General features: G+C 44.8%; 2 protein-coding genes across 4 annotated transcripts in view; one reads left to right on the top strand and one right to left on the bottom strand.

Moving 5' to 3' along the window:
* LOC109886584 (gamma-taxilin) overlaps nt 1–12386 on the top strand; it is a 23713-nt gene extending 11327 nt beyond the window's left edge. For both annotated transcript variants that reach the window (XM_031813438.1, XM_031813439.1), the window contains 3 exons: nt 7347–7439; nt 8743–8838; nt 9011–12386. In XM_031813438.1, the coding sequence (XP_031669298.1) occupies nt 7347–7439; nt 8743–8838; nt 9011–9295 (474 nt within the window). In that variant the 3' untranslated portion in view covers nt 9296–12386. The remainder of the gene's footprint in view (nt 1–7346; nt 7440–8742; nt 8839–9010) is intronic.
* Nucleotides 12387–13202: 816 nt separating this feature from the next.
* LOC109884903 (histone-binding protein RBBP7) lies at nt 13203–18658 on the bottom strand. Of its 2 annotated transcripts, none has more exons than XM_031813505.1 (12): nt 18458–18658; nt 17951–18095; nt 17500–17648; nt 17093–17266; nt 16763–16878; nt 16401–16561; nt 15598–15724; nt 14876–14953; nt 14570–14646; nt 14360–14417; nt 13990–14100; nt 13203–13814 (listed from the first exon to the last, which is right to left on the bottom strand). In XM_031813505.1, the coding sequence occupies exons 1-12, from the start codon at nt 18471–18473 to the stop codon at nt 13746–13748; spliced, it is 1281 nt and encodes a 426-aa protein (XP_031669365.1). In that variant the 5' UTR covers nt 18474–18658; the 3' UTR covers nt 13203–13745. The 2 variants fall into 2 exon arrangements, with proteins under 2 accessions (XP_031669365.1, XP_031669363.1); XM_031813503.1 differs by having other exon boundaries at nt 14570–14649; nt 18458–18647.
* Between the last annotated feature and the right edge of the window lie 15 nt (nt 18659–18673).

Below are 18673 nucleotides of genomic sequence, written 5' to 3'. Positions count from 1 at the left end.
ATATGGAGGGGGACTGTGTTTATATGGAGGGGGACTGGATGTGACTGTGTGTTTATATGGAGGGGGACTGTGTTTATATGGAGGGGGACTGGATGTGAATGTGTGTTTATATGGAGGGGGACTGTGTTTATATGGAGGGGGACTGTGTTTATATGGAGGGGGACTGTGTTTATATGGAGGGGGACTGTGTTTATATGGAGGGGGACTGTATGTGACTGTGTGTTTATATGGAGGGGGACTGTGTTTATATGGAGGGTGACTGTATGTGAATGTGTGTTTATATGGAGGGGGACTGGATGTGACTGTGTTTATATGGAGGGGGACTGTGTTTATATGGAGGGTGACTGGATGTGACTGTGTGTTTATATGGAGGGGGACTGTGTTTATATGGAGGGGGACTGGATGTGACTGTGTGTTTATATGGAGGGGGACTGTGTTTATATGGAGGGGGACTGGATGTGAATGTGTGTTTATATGGAGGGGGACTGTGTTTATATGGAGGGGGACTGGATGTGACTGTGTGTTTATATGGAGGGGGACTGTGTTTATATGGAGGGGGACTGGATGTGACTGTGTGTTTATATGGAGGGGGACTGGATGTGACTGTGTTTATATGGAGGGGGACTGGATGTGACTGTGTTTATATGGAGGGGGACTGGATGTGACTGTGTTTATATGGAGGGGGACTGTGTTTATATGGAGGGGGACTGGATGTGAATGTGTGTTTATATGGAGGGGGACTGTGTTTATATGGAGGGGGACTGGATGTGACTGTGTGTTTATATGGAGGGGGACTGTGTTTATATGGAGGGGGACTGGATGTGACTGTGTTTATATGGAGGGGGACTGTGTTTATATGGAGGGGGACTGTGTGTTTATATGGAGGGGGACTGTGTTTATATGGAGGGGGACTGGATGTGACTGTGTGTTTATATGGAGGGGGACTGTGTTTATATGGAGGGGGACTGGATGTGACTGTGTGTTTTATATGGAGGGGGACTGGATGTGAATGTGTGTTTATATGGAGGGGGACTGTGTTTATATGGAGGGGGACTGGATGTGACTGTGTGTTTATATGGAGGGGGACTGTGTGTTTTATATGGAGGGGGACTGGATGTGACTGTGTGTTTATATGGAGGGGGACTGTGTTTATATGGAGGGGGACTGTATGTTTATATGGAGGGGGACTGGATGTGACTGTGTGTTTATATGGAGGGGGACTGTATGTTTATATGGAGGGGGACTGGATGTGACTGTGTGTTTATATGGAGGGGGACTATGTTTATATGGAGGGGGACTGGATGTGACTGTGTGTTTATATGGAGGGGGACTGGATGTGACTGTGTGTTTATATGGAGGGGGACTATGTTTATATGGAGGGGGACTGGATGTGACTGTGTGTTTATATGGAGGGGGACTGGATGTGACTGTGTGTTTATATGGAGGGGGACTGGATGTGAATGTGTGTTTATATGGAGGGGGACTGGATGTGAATGTGTGTTTATATGGAGGGGGACTGGATGTGAATGTGTGTTTATATGGAGGGGGACTGGATGTGAATGTGTGTTTATATGGAGGGGGACTGGATGTGAATGTGTGTTTATATGGAGGGGGACTGGATGTGAATGTGTGTTTATATGGAGGGGGACTGGATGTGACTGTGTGTTTATATAGAGGGGGACTGGATGTGACTGTGTGTTTATATGGAGGGGGACTGGATGTGAATGTGTGTTTATATGGAGGGGGACTGGATGTGAATGTGTATATATGGAGGGGGACTGGATGTGAATGTGTTTATATGGAGGGTGACTGTATGTGAATGTGTGTTTATATGGAGGGTGACTGGATGTGACTGTGTGTTTATATGGAGGGGGACTGGATGTGAATGTGTGTTTATATGGAGGGTGACTGTGTGTTTATATGGAGGGGGACTGTGTGTTTTATATGGAGGGGGACTGTGTGTTTATATGGAGGGTGACTGTATGTGACTGTGTGTTTATATGGAGGGTGACTGTGTGTTTATATGGAGGGTGACTATGTGACTGTGTGTTTATATGGAGGGGGACTGTATGTGACTGTGTTTATATGGAGGGGGACTGTATGTGACTGTGTTTATATGGAGGGGGACTGTATGTGACTGTGTGTTTATATGGAGGGGGACTGTATGTGACTGTGTTTATATGGAGGGGGACTGTGTGTGACTGTGTGTTTATATGGAGGGGGACTGGATGTGAATGTGTGTTTATATGGAGGGTGACTGTGTGTTTATATGGAGGGTGACTGTATGTGACTGTGTTTATATGGAGGGGGACTGGATGTGACTGTGTTTATATGGAGGGTGACTGTATGTGAATGTGTGTTTATATGGAGGGTGACTGTGTGTTTATATGGAGGGTGACTGTGTGTTTATATGGAGGGTGACTGTGTGTTTATATGGAGGGTGACTGTGTGTTTATATGGAGGGGGACTGTGTGTTTATATGGAGGGGGACTGTATGTGACTGTGTGTTTATATGGAGGGGGACTGGATGTGAATGTGTGTTTATATGGAGGGTGACTGTGTGTTTATATGGAGGGTGACTGTATGTGACTGTGTGTTTATATGGAGGGTGACTGTGTGTTTATATGGAGGGGGACTGTGTTTATATGGAGGGTGACTGTATGTGACTGTGTGTTTATATGGAGGGTGACTGTGTGTTTATATGGAGGGTGACTGTATGTGACTGTGTGTTTATATGGAGGGTGACTGTGTGTTTATATGGAGGGTAACTGTATGTGACTGTGTTTATATGGAGGGGGACTGTGTGTTTATATGGAGGGTGACTGTATGTGAATGTGTGTTTATATGGAGGGTGACTGGATGTGACTGTGTGTTTATATGGAGGGGGACTGGATGTGACTGTGTGTTTATATGGAGGGGGACTGGATGTGAATGTGTGTTTATATGGAGGGTGACTGTATGGGACTGTGTGTTTATATGGAGGGTGACTGTATGTGAATGTGTGTTTATATGGAGGGGGACTGTGTGTTTATATGGAGGGTGACTGTATTAGAATGTGTGTTTATATGGAGGGGGACTGTGTGTTTATATGGAGGGTGACTGTATGGGACTGTGTGTTTATATGGAGGGTGACTGGATGTGACTGTGTGTTTATATGGAGGGGGACTGTGTGTTTATATGGAGGGGGACTGTATGTGACTGTGTTTATATGGAGGGGGACTGTATGTGACTGTGTGTTTATATGGAGGGTGACTGTATGGGACTGTGTGTTTATATGGAGGGTGACTGGATGTGACTGTGTGTTTATATGGAGGGTGACTGTATGTGACTGTGTGTTTATATGGAGGGTGACTGTATGGGACTGTGTGTTTATATGGAGGGTGACTGGATGTGACTGTGTGTATATATGGAGGGTGACTGTGTGTTTATATGGAGGGTGACTGTATGTTAATGTGTGTGTAAATGGATGGTGACTATGTGTATACACAGTTAAGTCGGAAGTTTACATGCACCTTAGCCAACTACATTTAAACTCAGTTTTTTTTACAATTCCTGACATTTAATCCAGGTAAAAATTCCCTGTTTTAGGTGAGTTAGGATCACCACTTTATTTTAATAATGTAGAATGTCAGAATAATAGTAGAGAGAAGGATTAATTTCAGTTTTTATTTCTTTCATCACATTTCTCAGTGGGTCAGAAGTTTACATACACTCAATTAGTATTTGGTAGCATTGCCTTAAAATTGTTTAACTTGGGAAAAATGTTTTGGGTAGCCTTCCACAAGCTTCCCACAATAAGTTGGGTGAATTTTGGCCCGTTCCTCCTGACAGAACTGGTGTAACTGAGTCAGGTTTGTAGGCCTCCTTGCTCGCACACGCTTTTTCAGTTCTGCCTACAAATTGTCTATGGGATTGAGGCCAGGGCTTTGTGATGGCCACTCAGATACCTTGACTTTGTTGTCTTTAAGCCATTTTGCCACAACTTTGGAAGCATGCTTGGGGTCATTGTCCATTTGGAAGACCCATTTGCAACCAAGCTTTAACTTGCTGACGTCTTGATGTTGCTTCAATATATCCACATCATTTTCCCTCCATGATTCCATTTATTTTGTGAAGTGCACCAGTCCTTCCTGCAGCAAAGCACTTCCACAACATGATGCTGCCACACCGTGTTTCACAGTTGGGATGGTGTTCTTCGGCTTACAAGTCTCCCCCTTTTTCCTCCAAACATAACAATGGTCATTATGGCCAAACAGTTCTATTTTTGTTTCGTCAGACCAGAGGACATTTCTCCAAAAAGTACGATCTCTGTCCCTATGTGCAGTTGCAAACTGTAGTCTGGCTTTTTATGGCGGTTTTGGAGCAGTGGCTTCTTCCTTGCTGAGTGGCCTTTCAGGTTATGTCGATATAGGACTCGTTTTACTGTGGATGTAGATACTTTTACCTGTTTCCTCCAGCATCTTCACAAGGTCCTTTGCTGTTGTTCTGGCATTGATTTGAACTTTTCGCACCAAAGTAAGTTCATCTCTAGGAGACAGAACGCGTCTCCTTCCTGAGCGGTGTGACGGCTGCGTGGTCCCATGGTGTTTATACCTGCGTACTATTTTTTGTACAGATGAACGTGGTACCTTCAGGCGTTTGGAAATTGTTCCCAAGGAAGAACCATACTTGTGGAGGTCTACAATTTCTTTTCTGAGGTCTTGGCTGATTTCTTTTGATTTTCCCATGATGTCAAGCAAAGAGGCACTGAGTTTGAAGGTAGGCCTTGAAATACATCCACAGGTACTCCTCCAATTGACTCAAATGTTGTCAATTAGCCTATCAGAAGCTTCTAAAGCCATGGCATAATTTTCTGGAATTTTCCAAGATGCTTAAAGGCACAGTCAACTTACTGTATGTAAACTTCTGACCCACTGGAATTGTGATACAGTGAAATAACCTGTCTGTAAACAATTGTTGGAAAAGATTACTTGTCATGCACAAAGTAGATGTCGTAACCGTCTTGCCAAAACTATAGTTTGTTAACAAGGAATTTGGGGATTGGTTGAAAAACGAGTTTTAATGACTCCAACCTAAGTGTATGTAAACTTCCGACCTCCGACTGTGTGTGTGTGTGTGTGTGTGTGTGTGTATGTATATATGTATATATATGTATATATCACACACATACACACACCTTCACCCTCCATATATATTTATTTTTTATTTCACCTTTTATTTAACCAGGTAGGCAAGTTGAGAACAAGTTCTCATTTACAATTGCGACCTGGCCAAGATAAAGCAAAGCAGTTCGACAGATACAACAACACAGAGTTACACATGGAGTAAAACAAACATACAGTATAAATAAGTCTAAATACGATGTGAGCAAATGAGGTGAGATAAGGGAGGTAAAGGCAAAAAAAGGCCATGGTGGCAAAGTAAATACAATATAGCAAGTAAAACACTGGAATGGTAGCTCTGCAGTGGAAGAATGTGCAAAGTAGAGAGAGAAATAATGGGGTGCAAAGGAGCTAAATCAATAAATACAGTAGGGGAAGAGGTAGTTGTTTGGGCTAAATTATAGATGGGCTATGTACAGGTACAGTAATCTGTGAGCTGCTCTGACATCACACTTCTGTGAAATCAAACTGTCCACTTAGGAAGAAACTCTGACAATACATTTCACATGCTGTTGTGCAAATGGAATAGACAACAGGTGGAAATTATAGGCAATTAGCAGGATCACTCCCCAATAAAGGAGTGATCCTGCAGGTGGTGACCACAGACCACTTCTAAGTTCCTATGCTTCCTGGCTGATGTTTTGGTCACTTTTGAATGCTGGCGGTGCTTTCACTCTAGTGGTAGTATGAGACGGAGTCTACAACCCACACAAGTGGCTCAGGTAGTGCAGCTCATCCAGGATGGCACATCAATGCGAGCTGTGGCAAGAAGGTTTGCTGTGTCTGTCAGCGTAGTGTCCTGAGCATGGAGGCGCTACCTGGAGACAGGCCAGTACATCAGGAGACGTGGAGGAGGCCTTAGGAGGGCAACAACCCAGCAGTAGGACCGCTACCTCCGCCTTTGTGCAAGGAGGAGCAGGAGGAGCACTGCCAGAGCCCTGCAAAATGACCTCCAGCAGGCCACAAATGTGCATGTGTCTGCTCAAACGGTCAGAAACAGACTCTATGAGGGCCCGACGTCCACAAGTGGGGGTTGTGCTTTACAGCCCAACACCGTGCAGGACGTTTGGCATTTGCCAGAGAACACCAAGATTGGCAAATTCGCCACTGGCGCCCTGTGCTCTTCACAGATGAAAGCAGGTTCACACTGAGCACATGTGACAGACGTGACAGAGTCTGGAGACGCCGTGGAGAACGTTCTTCTGCCTGCAACATCCTCAAGCATGACCGGTTTGGCGGTGGGTCAGTCATGGTGTGGGGTGGCATTTCTTTGGGGGGCCGCACAGCCCTCCATGTGCTCGCCAGAGGTAGCCTGACTGCCATTAGGTACCGAGATGAGATCCTCAGACCCCTTGTGAGACCATATGCTGGTGCGGTTGGCCCTGGGTTCCTCCTAATGCAAGACAATGCTAGACCTCATGTGGCTTGGCTGGAGTGTGTCAGCAGTTCCTGCAAGAGGAAGGCATTGATGCTATGGACTGGCCCGCCCGTTCCCCAGACCTGAATCCAATTGAGCACATCTGGGACATCATGTCTCGCTCCATCCACCAACGCCACGTTGCACCACAGACTGTCCAGGAGTTGGCGGATGCTTTAGTCCAGGTCTGGGAGGAGATCCCTCAGGAGACCATCCTCCACCTCATCAGGAGCATACCCAGTCGTTGTAGGGAGGTCATACAGGCACGTGGAGGCCACACGGACAACTGAGCCTCATTTTGACTTTTTTTAAGGATATTACATCAAAGTTGGATCAGCCTGTAGTGTGGTTTTCCACTTTAATTTTGAGTGTGACTACAAATCCAGACCTCCATGGGTTGATACATTTGATTTCCATTGCGTTGATAAATTCCATTGATCATTTTTGTGAGATTTTGTTGTCAGCACATTCAACTATGTAAAGAAAAAAGTATTTAATAAGAATATTTCATTCATTCAGATCTAGGATGTGTTATTTTAGTGTTCCCTTAATTTTTTTGAGCAATATATATATATATATATGAGGTTGACTTGTAATGTGTATAATGTGTATATATTTGCAGGGTGACTATGTTCATGTGTATATATTTGCAGGGTGACTGTGTATATATTTGCAGGGTGACTATGTGTTCATGTGTATATATTTGCAGGGTGACTATGTGTATATATTTGCAGGGTGACTATGTTAATGTGTTTTGTGATTTGTAGCTCTCTTTGTACATGGACAAGTTTGAGGAGTTTCAGACCACTCTGGCGAAAAGCAACGAGGTGTTCACTACCTTCAGACAGGAGATGGAGAAGGTTTGGAACTGAACATTTAACATAACACTTTCTTTGGTATATAGCTGGGAGGGTTTAGGTCTGTCGACCTCTCTCTAGCTGGGAGGGTTTAAGTCTGTCGACCTCTCTCTAGTTGGAAGGGTTTAGGTCTGTCGACCTCTCTCTAGTTGGAAGGGTTTAGGTCTGTCGACCTCTCTCTAGTTGGAAGGGTTTAGGTCTGTCGACCTCTCTCTAGCTGGAAGGGTTTAGGTTTGTAGACCTCTCTCTCTAGTTGGAAGGGTTTAGGTCTGTAGACCCTCTCTCTCTAGTTGGAAGGGTTTAGGTCTGTAGACCCTCTCTCTCTAGTTGGAAGGGTTTAGGTCTGTAGACCCTCTCTCTCTAGTTGGAAGGGTTTAGGTCTGTCGACCTCTCTCTAGCTGGAAGGGTTTAGGTCTGTAGACCTCTCTCTCTCTGGTTGGAAGGGTTTAGGTCTGTCGACCTCTCTCTAGTTGGAAGGGTTTAGGTCTGTCGACCTCTCTCTAGTTGGAAGGGTTTAGGTCTGTCGACCTCTCTCTAGTTGGAAGGGTTTAGGTCTGTAGACCCTCTCTCTAGCTGGAAGGGTTTAGGTCTGTAGACCTCTCTCTCTCTGGTTGGAAGGGTTTAGGTCTGTAGACCTCTCTCTCTCTGGTTGGAAGGGTTTAGGTCTGTAGACCTCTCTCTCTCTGGTTGGAAGGGTTTAGGTCTGTAGACCTCTCTCTCTCTGGTTGGAAGGGTTTAGGTCTGTAGACCTCTCTCTCTCTGGTTGGAAGGGTTTAGGTCTGTCGACCTCTCTCTAGTTGGAAGGGTTTAGGTCTGTAGACCCTCTCTCTCTAGTTGGAAGGGTTTAGGTCTGTAGACCCTCTCTCTCTAGTTGGAAGGGTTTAGGTCTGTAGACCCTCTCTCTCTAGTTGGAAGGGTTTAGGTCTGTAGACCCTCTCTCTCTAGTTGGAAGGGTTTAGGTCTGTAGACCTCTCTCTCTCTAGTTGGAAGGGTTTAGGTCTGTAGACCTCTCTCTCTCTAGTTGGAAGGGTTTAGGTCTGTAGACCTCTCTCTCTCTAGTTGGAAGGGTTTAGGTCTGTAGACCTCTCTCTCTCTAGTTGGAAGGGTTTAGGTCTGTAGACCTCTCTCTCTCTAGTTGGAAGGGTTTAGGTCTGTAGACCTCTCTCTCTCTAGTTGGAAGGGTTTAGGTCTGTAGACCTCTCTCTCTCTCTAGTTGGAAGGGTTTAGGTCTGTCAACCTCTCTCTAGCTGCAAGGGTTTAGGTCTGTCGACCTCTCTGTAGCTCTGATCTTTTTTCTGTTCTCCAGATGACCAAGAAGATCAAGAAGCTGGAGAAGGAGACGACTCTGTGGAGAACGAAGTGGGAGACGAACAACCAGGCTCTGCTACAGATGGCTGAGGAGGTGAGATGACAAACTCTCCCAAAGGGCCATCTTACTTGCTCATTTACTAATAGTAGCAGACATTTAAGAATATTTTGGACTGTAAAATTTCACAAAGTATCTCAATGAATGATGTCACTTAATTGTAGAATATCTGATGTTGAATGTCGTTGTGGCTGTTCGTCCTCTCCAGAAGACACTGCGGGACAAACATCACAAGGGCCTGCACGGGAAGCTGGAGTGCCTGGAGAAACTGTGCCGGGCTTTGCAGAAGGAGAGGGACGACCTCACCATCAAACTGGGAGACCTAAAGTCAACAACCGAGGAGGAGGAGGGGACGGAACCTCCAGACCCCCAGCCCAGCCTGGAGTCTACCCAGGATGAGATGTCTCCGCCTGGGAGGGGGGAAGAGACGCAGCCCCTTACTACCCCTGAACTGGAGCTAGAGCCCTCCACCACAGAGCAACTTGACAACTGAGCCACTAACCCCCTCTGCCTTTTGGGGGGTGTATTTGAATACAGTATATCTTTTTTTGTGTGTTAAAGTTATAATTAAGATTAAAATGACTGCATTATTAGCAATGAATATAATACTTTTTGCCCTGACTGTACATTGTAAAACTGGGCTTTGTGGTGAGCACGAGGCTCCCCCTTTTTCTACCACATTTGTATTTTCTTAGATGATTGTCTTCATGCTGTTGGTCAGTCACAGGGCTGTTGTTCAGCAACTTTCTCGTGGTCAGTCACAGGGCTGTTGTTCAGCAGCTTTCTCATGGTCAGTCACAGGGCTGTTGTTCAGCAGCTTTCTCGTGGTCAGTCACAGGGCTGTTGTTCAGCAGGTTTCCTGTGGTCAGTCACAGGGCTGTTGTTCAGCAGCTTTCTCGTGGTCAGTCACAGGGCTGTTGTTCAGCAGCATTCTCGTGGTCAGTCACAGGGCTGTTGTTCAGCAGGTTTCCTGTGGTCAGTCACAGGGCTGTTGTTCAGCAGCTTTCTCGTGGTCAGTCACAGGGCTGTTGTTCAGCAGCTTTCTCGTGGTCAGTCACAGGGCTGTTGTTCAGCAGCTTTCTCGTGGTCAGTCACAGGGCTGTTGTTCAGCAGCATTCTCGTGGTCAGTCACAGGGCTGTTGTTGTTCAGCAGCTTTCTCGTGGTCAGTCACAGGGCTGTTGTTGTTCAGCAGCTTTCTCGTGGTCAGTCACAGGGCTGTTGTTCAGCAGCTTTCTCGTGGTCAGTCACAGGGCTGTTGTTGTTCAGCAGCTTTGTCGTGGTCAGTCACAGGGAAGTTGTTGTTCAGCAGCTTTCTCGTGGTCAGTCACAGGGCTGTTGTTGTTCAGCAGCTTTCTCGTGGTCAGTCACAGGGCTGTTGTTGTTCAGCAGCTTTCTCGTGGTCAGTCACAGGGCTGTTGTTGTTCAGCAGCTTTCTCGTGGTCAGTCACAGGGCTGTTGTTGTTCAGCAGCTTTCCAGTTGGACTAAAATTGTACTTTCTCCCGTCTCCCAATTTCCTCTACAGTCTGACACGTCTCTGTCCAGCTTTCTTCCATTGAAAAATCTATATTTTGGAGCTGTGGAATTGTAGTCAGATTAAATCTCTTTTAGAACTCTTAACAGTGTTCAGATTAAATATCTGTTGAACTGATATTGTAGTGGGATTTAAATTCTATCATATGCATATTGCTATATTGAAGTAGCCTTGTTGCATCGTCGTGACTAACTGAATCTAATCTCTGTCTAGGACCAGAAATAGCAGGGCATTGTACAGTAGAAGAGTTGCAAACATACAATGTTTATCTCCGAGCAGGTACCATAGATTTACTAGGATGGGAATTCCCAGTCAAGTCAATGTAACATGATTGGTTGACTTGTATTTCTATGGCTGGGCCATTTCAGTCGTTGGCTTGTCATGATGGAATCTACTGGCTTTCTAATACCTCAGCACTGGTGTTTAGTTTCAGTCAAGTCTCCTTTCTGAAGCACCTGGGACTTGAAAAGGAACATCCCTGTCCTTTTAACATGAGACTGAGTCTAAAGGGTTAAATCTGTTCAGCTTTGACCAAGATGCCATGCAGTCAACAGACAGCACGTTCAGTCATTGTATGTTCCCAGTTTCTGCAGGAGGACCCCTGGTTCTGATGCTGCTGTATATACAGGCTTTCCTGGTTTGTAATTCCAGTAGCCTGGCCCCAGATCTGTGTGTTGTCTGGTCCAACTTGACAAACAGCACAATAGATCTGGGACCAGGCTATCATTCCAATACGCCAAGGGACAAACTGTTCTCCAGCTCTCCTTAACTGATACCTCCACATGATGGAGAGGGGGGCATTCGGGTTCAATTTACCCAATGGTTAAGGGCTCACTGGGTCATTTACCCAATGGTTAAGGGCTCACTGGGTCATTTACCCAATGGTTAAGGGCTCACTGGGTCATTTACCCAATGGTTAAGGGCTCACTGGGTCATTTACCCAATGGTTAAGGGCTCACTGGGTCATTTACATGGAGAAGTCAGTGAGGCACTTTACTGCAGACACTGTGGGCCTTCAGGAACTGGGTCTGCTTGGTAACTTGGTTGTGTTCCAGACCAGTGAACATTTATATGGGACGTAATGTTTCTTGGGCTCCAAATAGGCTTCTTTCTATTCCTTATGTCTTGTTTTTGTTTTAATAGACAGAACTTGGTTTTATTTCTGGAAGCAAAAAGACTGAACAAAAAAAGACATGGATTTATAAGGTGCCTTTTCATCTTATACTTTATACTGGAAAAACATGTGATTTGCATTATTTTTTTTTTTATACAAACACAATGCGAACGTTCACTAAGAACTTATTTGGCATTGGAGATATTTGCCGACAATGTGAAACAAATGTAACCAATCTCTTGTAATGAGAATGATGGTGGTTTTGGGCCTCAGGTCAGGGTTGTGTTCATTAGGCATCAAACAAGAAAACAAATTGAAACTGGGTTCAATCACTGAAACTGTTTCCAGCTGCAAAATATTTAAACCGTGATCGGATCCGTGCCCTAATAAACACTACCCAGGTTCCCCTACTGGCCAGATCACCCTGTCATCGACCTCAGATATCACCAGCTTACATTGTCTTTTTGTTTTCTTGTGAAGTCATAAGGATGTAATTCAGAGCACGGCCCCTGAAGTTTTAAAGGTGAATGTTAAGATGGGTCCAAGCCACGGTTTGGGGGGGGTACTGCATCTTAACCCCCTCAAGTCTAAATCAAGTTCAATACTTTACTGTGTGATGTGGTCCAGGCCAGTTGGATGTAGCCTGAGTCCATCTGCTTGGGCTATTATGCCAACTCATTGTCATGCTAAATGTTTGGCTTGACTGACAGCAATGAAGTAGGCAAAAAGCACAAACAGACTGGCGCTCAGGCTATTGTGGATGCCCGCCAGTCAAACTCAGGTTACGTAAAGACATCTACCTCTGCAGGTGAACTGTGAAAGCAGAGCTAGTTTATGTTCAGAAAGCTTGGAGCCCACATTCCCCTTTAGAAGATTGTGAAATGTTCTTATAGTCCCGTCTCTCGCTTTTCAATAAACTATTTTGTAGTATTTCAAATTTGGTTGTCATTTTAATTTCCTAGTTTGCTCGATGTTTAAATTGGTCTTGTGAATGATGTTAATTTCTAGGCAGTATACACACACACTTGCGTGGCTTCCCAGACTCCTTGCTCTGGCCAAACACTATGCCCACGGACGTTAGTTTTTCCTTCCGCCACAATGAGTTTGGCTCAGTAACTCAGACACATTCTGATTGGTCCAACCCATCGGTTCCTGGAACCAGAATACACAAGTAAATTGGCGTTGATACTCGAATGGTCCAATCGCCAACTTTGAAGCCACTGAAGTCATTTGTGGCGATGTCAGTCTGATATGTAGCAAACAGCACAGTGGCGATGTCAGTCTGATGTGGCAAACAGCACAGTGGCGATGTCAGTCTGATATGTGGCAAACAGCACAGATGTCAGTCTGATATGTAGCAAACAGCACAGTGGCGATGTCAGTCATATGTGGCGAACAGTGGCGATGTCAGTCTATGTAGCGAACAGCACAGTGGCGATGTCAGTCTGTAGCGAACAGCACAGTGGCGATGTCAGTCTGATATGTAGCAAACAGCACAGTGGCGATGTCAGTCTGATATGTAGCAAACAGCACAGTGGCGATGTCAGTCTGATATGTAGCGAACAGATGAGTGGCGATGTCAGTCTGATATGTAGCGAACAGCACAGTGGCGATGTCAGTCTGATATGTAGCGAACAGATGAGTGGCGATGTCAGTCTGATGTGGCGAACAGCACAGTGGAATAATTCAGTTGGAGTCCGTAAATGGGTTACATTTTCTTAGGTGATTTATAGAAAACAAAAGAAACACTTAATTTTAAAAGTTACAAAAAGTACTTTATTGCAATTTATGCACAAAAAAAAAATCCAAGGTTGAAAATGATTTAGTCACTTGCCTCAAGTCAAAGCAGAAACGATACCGAAGGAACTCCGTATTTAGACAGGTGGAAAAGAACCCCTGCTTTACCAAGTGCATTTGAACTGTCCACCTGCATGGTTCATTTCACTCAGATGAGATTATCCTTTTATAAACAACTTCTATACACTTTGGACCAGTTTCCTGGACAGAGTGCCTAGTCTTGGACTAAGAAGCACAGCCAATTGTGAATATCCATTGAACATGCTTTTAAGTTAAGAACTACGCTTAAATCTGTGTTCAGGAAACCAGCCCTTTGTACCTGTAAGGGCTGCTTGATCAATATATCAAACCAAATCCAGAAGAATGCTTCTATATGGGAAACAGAATGTCTGTCAGGTAGAGCTGGAGGCTACAATGTGAAATACTGTACAAGAGGAGAGGGATGCACCAGGAGGTGGTTGGTGGGTTGGGCTGGGGTAAGGTGGGGTGGAGTAGGCGGTTACGACCCTTGACCCTCCAGCTCTGAAGCAGGGGTGTCAGGCTCCTCATCATTATAGATGTTCTCAGCCTAGAGAAGGAAATTGTTACATCAGTTAAAGGATTTACAATTACTCTGATTAATAGGAAGCAGACTTCTTGAAATAGCTTTAAACAACAAAATGTAGACAAAAGTTAAACCACCAGGGTTAAGTTTCGTGAAAGTGCGGAAGCAAAACGTGGTACATCGACAACAGTGTACTCACCATTTGCCAAACCTGCATGATGTTATCCTCGGAGACGGAGCAGATGACCCAAGGCTCGTTGGGGTTCCATGTGAAATCAGAAATCTTCGCTGTGTGTCCTCCATGGATGAACTGACGATAAAACAAGTCCTCAGGATGAGTAATATGCCAAAATATAACCTCCCTATTGGCTACTCTCCTATCGCTGGTTATTTAAAAGCTCAGGAGTAGGGTTGCAAAAAACTGGAAACTTTCCCAGAAATGTCATGGTTTTCCCAGGATTCCGAAAGAACAGACTGGAAATCCAGGGAATTTTTGGGAAAGTTGACATTTCTACAACCCTACTAAGGAGATAAAGGTCATAATTGTGGATGATGGGTCTATCACTCACCAGGAGTTCTGGAGGTCCATCCTCTGCATCTTCAGCAGACTGTTCCTCGCCGATTTTACTGGGGACAGACAAGACAAAAAGCCATTTCAACATCATCCTATCAGACAACAGTGTTAATGAAACACACCCCTCCCCCCTCAAGGGCAACTCAGCTGAGCAAACGAACCAAAAAGGCTAGTCCAGTCAACATGCCCTGTGGTCGGTCTTTACCTGAGATCCCATACGTTGAGCCTTCTATCTGTTCCACTGGAAGCCAGAATGGTTTCGTTGTGAGGGGACCATTGCACCTGCCAAAGAAGTCAGTAAAGCACTGTCAGTGCAATAAACTCCAGCTCAGCACAACGTCTACGAGGGACACCAACACTTGGAAAAATAGATGGAAAATCAATGCGACTACCCTGGGTTAAATAAAATAGAAAGTTGAATGGGACGCCAACAAAGCCTGGTAACTTATCCAGACTCTCAATCCTATTGGTTCAGAGGGATTGAGACTGTTCACTATTTATGGAGTATTACCTGGAAGATTTCATCCTTGTGCGATTCAAACGAGTGGAGCTTCAGTTTGAGGTTACGCAGATCCCAGAGAGCAACAGTCTGTTACACAAAAAGGAAAAGAAAACATTTAGTAACGGTAAATATACTAGAACGTATTCTTGGACTACCGTCCAGTAGGAAATACACTTCCTGGTCATGTGATTTGTGACCTGTCCAGTAGGAAATACACTTCCTGGTCATGTGATTTGTGACCTGTCCAGTAGGAAATACACTTCCTGGTCATGTGATTTGTGACCTGTCCAGTAGGAAATATACTTCCTGGTCATGTGATTGTGACCTGTCCAGTAGGAAATACACTTCCTGGTCATGTGATTTGTGACCTGTCCAGTAGGAAATACACTTCCTGGTCATGTGATTTGTGACCTGTCCAGTAGGAAATACACTTCCTGGTCATGTGATTTGTGACCTGACCACTTTGACCAACACCATTGTACACAACCTTTATTTAACCAGGCAAGTCAGTTAAGAACAAATTCTTATTTTCAATGACGGCCTAGGAACAGTGGGTTAACTGCCTGTTCAGGGGCAGAATGACAGATTTGTACTTTGTCAGCTCAGGGGTTTCAACTTGCAACCTTCCGGTTACTAGCCCAACACTCTAACCACTAGGCTACGACACTCAAGCGCTTGAGGTGAGACGGACGGACTGATTGTGTTTATCAAAGAATAAAATAGGTACAGACCTTGTCTGCAGAGCCGGTGGCCAGGATGAACTCGCTGTAGGGGTTGAAGGACAGACAGTTGACCTCTGCAGTGTGGGCGTCCACTGCATGGCTGGGCTTGGACGTGTTGTTGGACCGTGTGTCCCAGCTGAGACAGATGTCAAAGGTTAATGACAGGGGTTCCCAAACTTTTTCCCACTTGGGCCCCCCGCTTCCAGCATAGGGGAACATCCCGCACCACATCTATATCTATTGGCACAAGGACTGTTCATGACACCAACTTTTCATACCCCTCTTGTTGATGGAGAGAATTTCAGGTTAAAAGTTTATTTTGTCATGGGGTGCAATTAACATTTTGCTGTTTTCAAGCTAATTATTTTGCAATTCTATACACTTTGCCATGTTTAATGTATATTCATGTGAAATGACTGACAAATTACAACAATCTATGGGCTAAAAAAACCTTAAAACATTAGCTGACATGGGCTAGTTGATCTGGACATTTCTGACAACTTATAAATAGCTATGGTATTCAATGACTTGAATAGTGATGATGGACTACCCCATTTCAAAACTACACTTTCTAGTATTACAACTTTCAAGAGTAAGTTTAAAGCCATTCTGAGTTCCATAAATAAAAACTGAATTAAGGGATAGACAGTTAAGAGAATCAGATCCTTCCATCCAGTTTTCAAATCACTTTTCCTTTGAGAGATCTTCTTGTGTGGAAAGTTTAAGGCAACACACTGTACATACTTCAAAAGTATCAGATTGTGTGAAAATACATTGAGAGTAGAAAAATAATAAACAGAAGGCTCACTCACATCATCAGTTTCTGGTCGTCAGCCACAGAGCCAAACAGTGATTCGTGGAGCAGGTGCCAGGACACGTCCTCCACCACTGCAGTGTGACCGGTGAAGATGGTCTTAGCATCCACTATCTTCCCCTCCTTAGGACCAGCACCGATGTCCCACAGGCAGATCGTCTGGAGATTAAACATGTCAGTGCACTTCTTAATAACACAATATATAGTAGTTCATATAGCATTTGTCTCGATCTAATGAGTTTGCTTAATAACAATGCAAAAACACTTTCATTTTCAGTGAAAGCCACAATCTAGCTTGAAATGGTTAAAAACGCACAGGGGAAACTGGTGTGCTGACGGAGTGTAGAGAGAGACACTCACGTGGTCATCAGAAGCACTGAGCAGGTTTCCACTGAGGTTGGGGTTCCAGGACAGGCCGTAGCCCTCCTTCTGGTGGCCCCGCAGACGCAGGTCTGGACTGCACTCACCACTGGGGTCTATGAGAGGGAGAGACGAGATGGTAGAAAAATGGTAAGACCAGAAAAGGGTCAAATACACATCAAGTTACCACTTTCAGGAACCGGATTTATGTTTTCCTGGTCGGATGGAATCATTCCAAAAGTGCAGACTCAAACATTTGAATCACGTCCAATAGCATTTTGATTTGTTTTAAAGAGCAGTGATCTATTTACCAGATGTGTATTGTCTTACCTGGTTTGGAAGGGTGCTTGGTGTAGTCAAAGACCAGTACGTCTGAGGTGGGGGTCTTGGTAGCAATGATGCAGGGGTTCTGAGGCATGTACCTGGCCCGGTTCACTTCACCCTCGTGGTTTATCTTGATCTCAATCTCTATCTTTCCACTCACTGATCCAAAACCTCCAAATTCTGAGGAAGAAATACTGCATATTCAGCATATTTTCTCAAGAGATAAAATGTTCACTGTGCCGATAACATCTTGACTTATAATATGCATATAAGGCCAGATTCACAGACACAAAAAAAACACCTAATGGAAATTGTCTATTAAAATGATTTTAAAATCCGGGACTAGGCTTAATCTGTGTCCGGGAGACCATCCTCAAATGTAGAGAGAAGAGCCCATACTACGATGAACATACCTGCTCCTTTTTCACTGTCGTAGTGAGAAGCATCAAACTGGGCGTCATCGTTGGGGACCTGTACGCTGGCGATCACCAGGTGATTCTGCTCATCTGACGTGTGAGTTCCCAGTACCAGTCTGTGGACCGCATAGTCCTTTCCATCCGGCCTACACAGAGAGACACACATTAAATACTGTCCTTGTGTGTGTGTCTGGAATGGCACACTATTCCCTTGAGTACACTACTTTTGACAAGAGACCTATAGTCAAAAGTAGTGCACTGCTATGTCAGAAGACACCACATGGCAAAATAACATGCTTTTCTAGACTGAACTAGAATGGCTGACAAGGAAGGCCAGGTTGGTAGAGAGAACAATACAATGTTCAGTATATTAGGTAGGTCAGCACACAGTTATATGTTGAGAGCAGCAAGAGGAACAGAAATGGTGACGTAGCATTGGCTACTGTACCTGTTGACGTCAGGTAGCCACTGCACAGTGAGACTGGGCCACTCCAGCGCGTGGGTCATCACCAGGTCATAGAGGAAAGGAGTATTCTTCTTCCAGATTTTGTATTCTTCATTGATGACCCGCTCCTCGACTGCATCGTCGTACACTATAACAGTGAAAGAAGCAACACTTACATAAGACTACAATGGACAGTTACTACCAAGGCTAGTGTAACGTTGGGATTTACTGCATTCCTGTACCCTCGGGCCAGTTGTGCCTCATTTGCATGTTACACAAGCAAGCGGGCAGACTATCAATGTGAGCTAGATAGCTAATAATTTATTTAGCAAGATTAGTTAGCCATCTAAATTCTCAACTTATGGAGCACAGATAGTAAACCCAGGCCGAACGTATGCAGCCTGTACTGGTTAGCATAGCTAGCTAACAAACCGCACTTTTCATTTGGCTATGCATCCAGCCGCGCACACAAAGCATGCATGAAATGAACCGAGCCCATCAATTCCCTACCTTCTTTATCCGCCATGTTTGGGTTTTAGGGGATCCTGCAATTGTAGGTCACCCGTGGGTTTGCCCGAAAGCAAGGTAACTAGGTAGCTATTCTATATTATTCGCAAAAGGCCAAAACACAGCGGAATTTGTTGACCACTCAAAATCCCTCTTTCTTTTATGCGCGCATCCGAGGATGGAGAGCACAGCGCATGCGTTCTCACAACGACGTAGTAA

Source organism: Oncorhynchus kisutch, unplaced genomic scaffold, assembly GCF_002021735.2.
Source record: "Oncorhynchus kisutch isolate 150728-3 unplaced genomic scaffold, Okis_V2 Okis05a-Okis16b_hom, whole genome shotgun sequence".
NCBI classification, from domain to species: Eukaryota; Metazoa; Chordata; class Actinopteri; order Salmoniformes; family Salmonidae; genus Oncorhynchus; species Oncorhynchus kisutch.
Note: the sequence above shows the minus strand (reverse complement) of the source record. Positions and strands in the feature narration are given on the sequence as shown.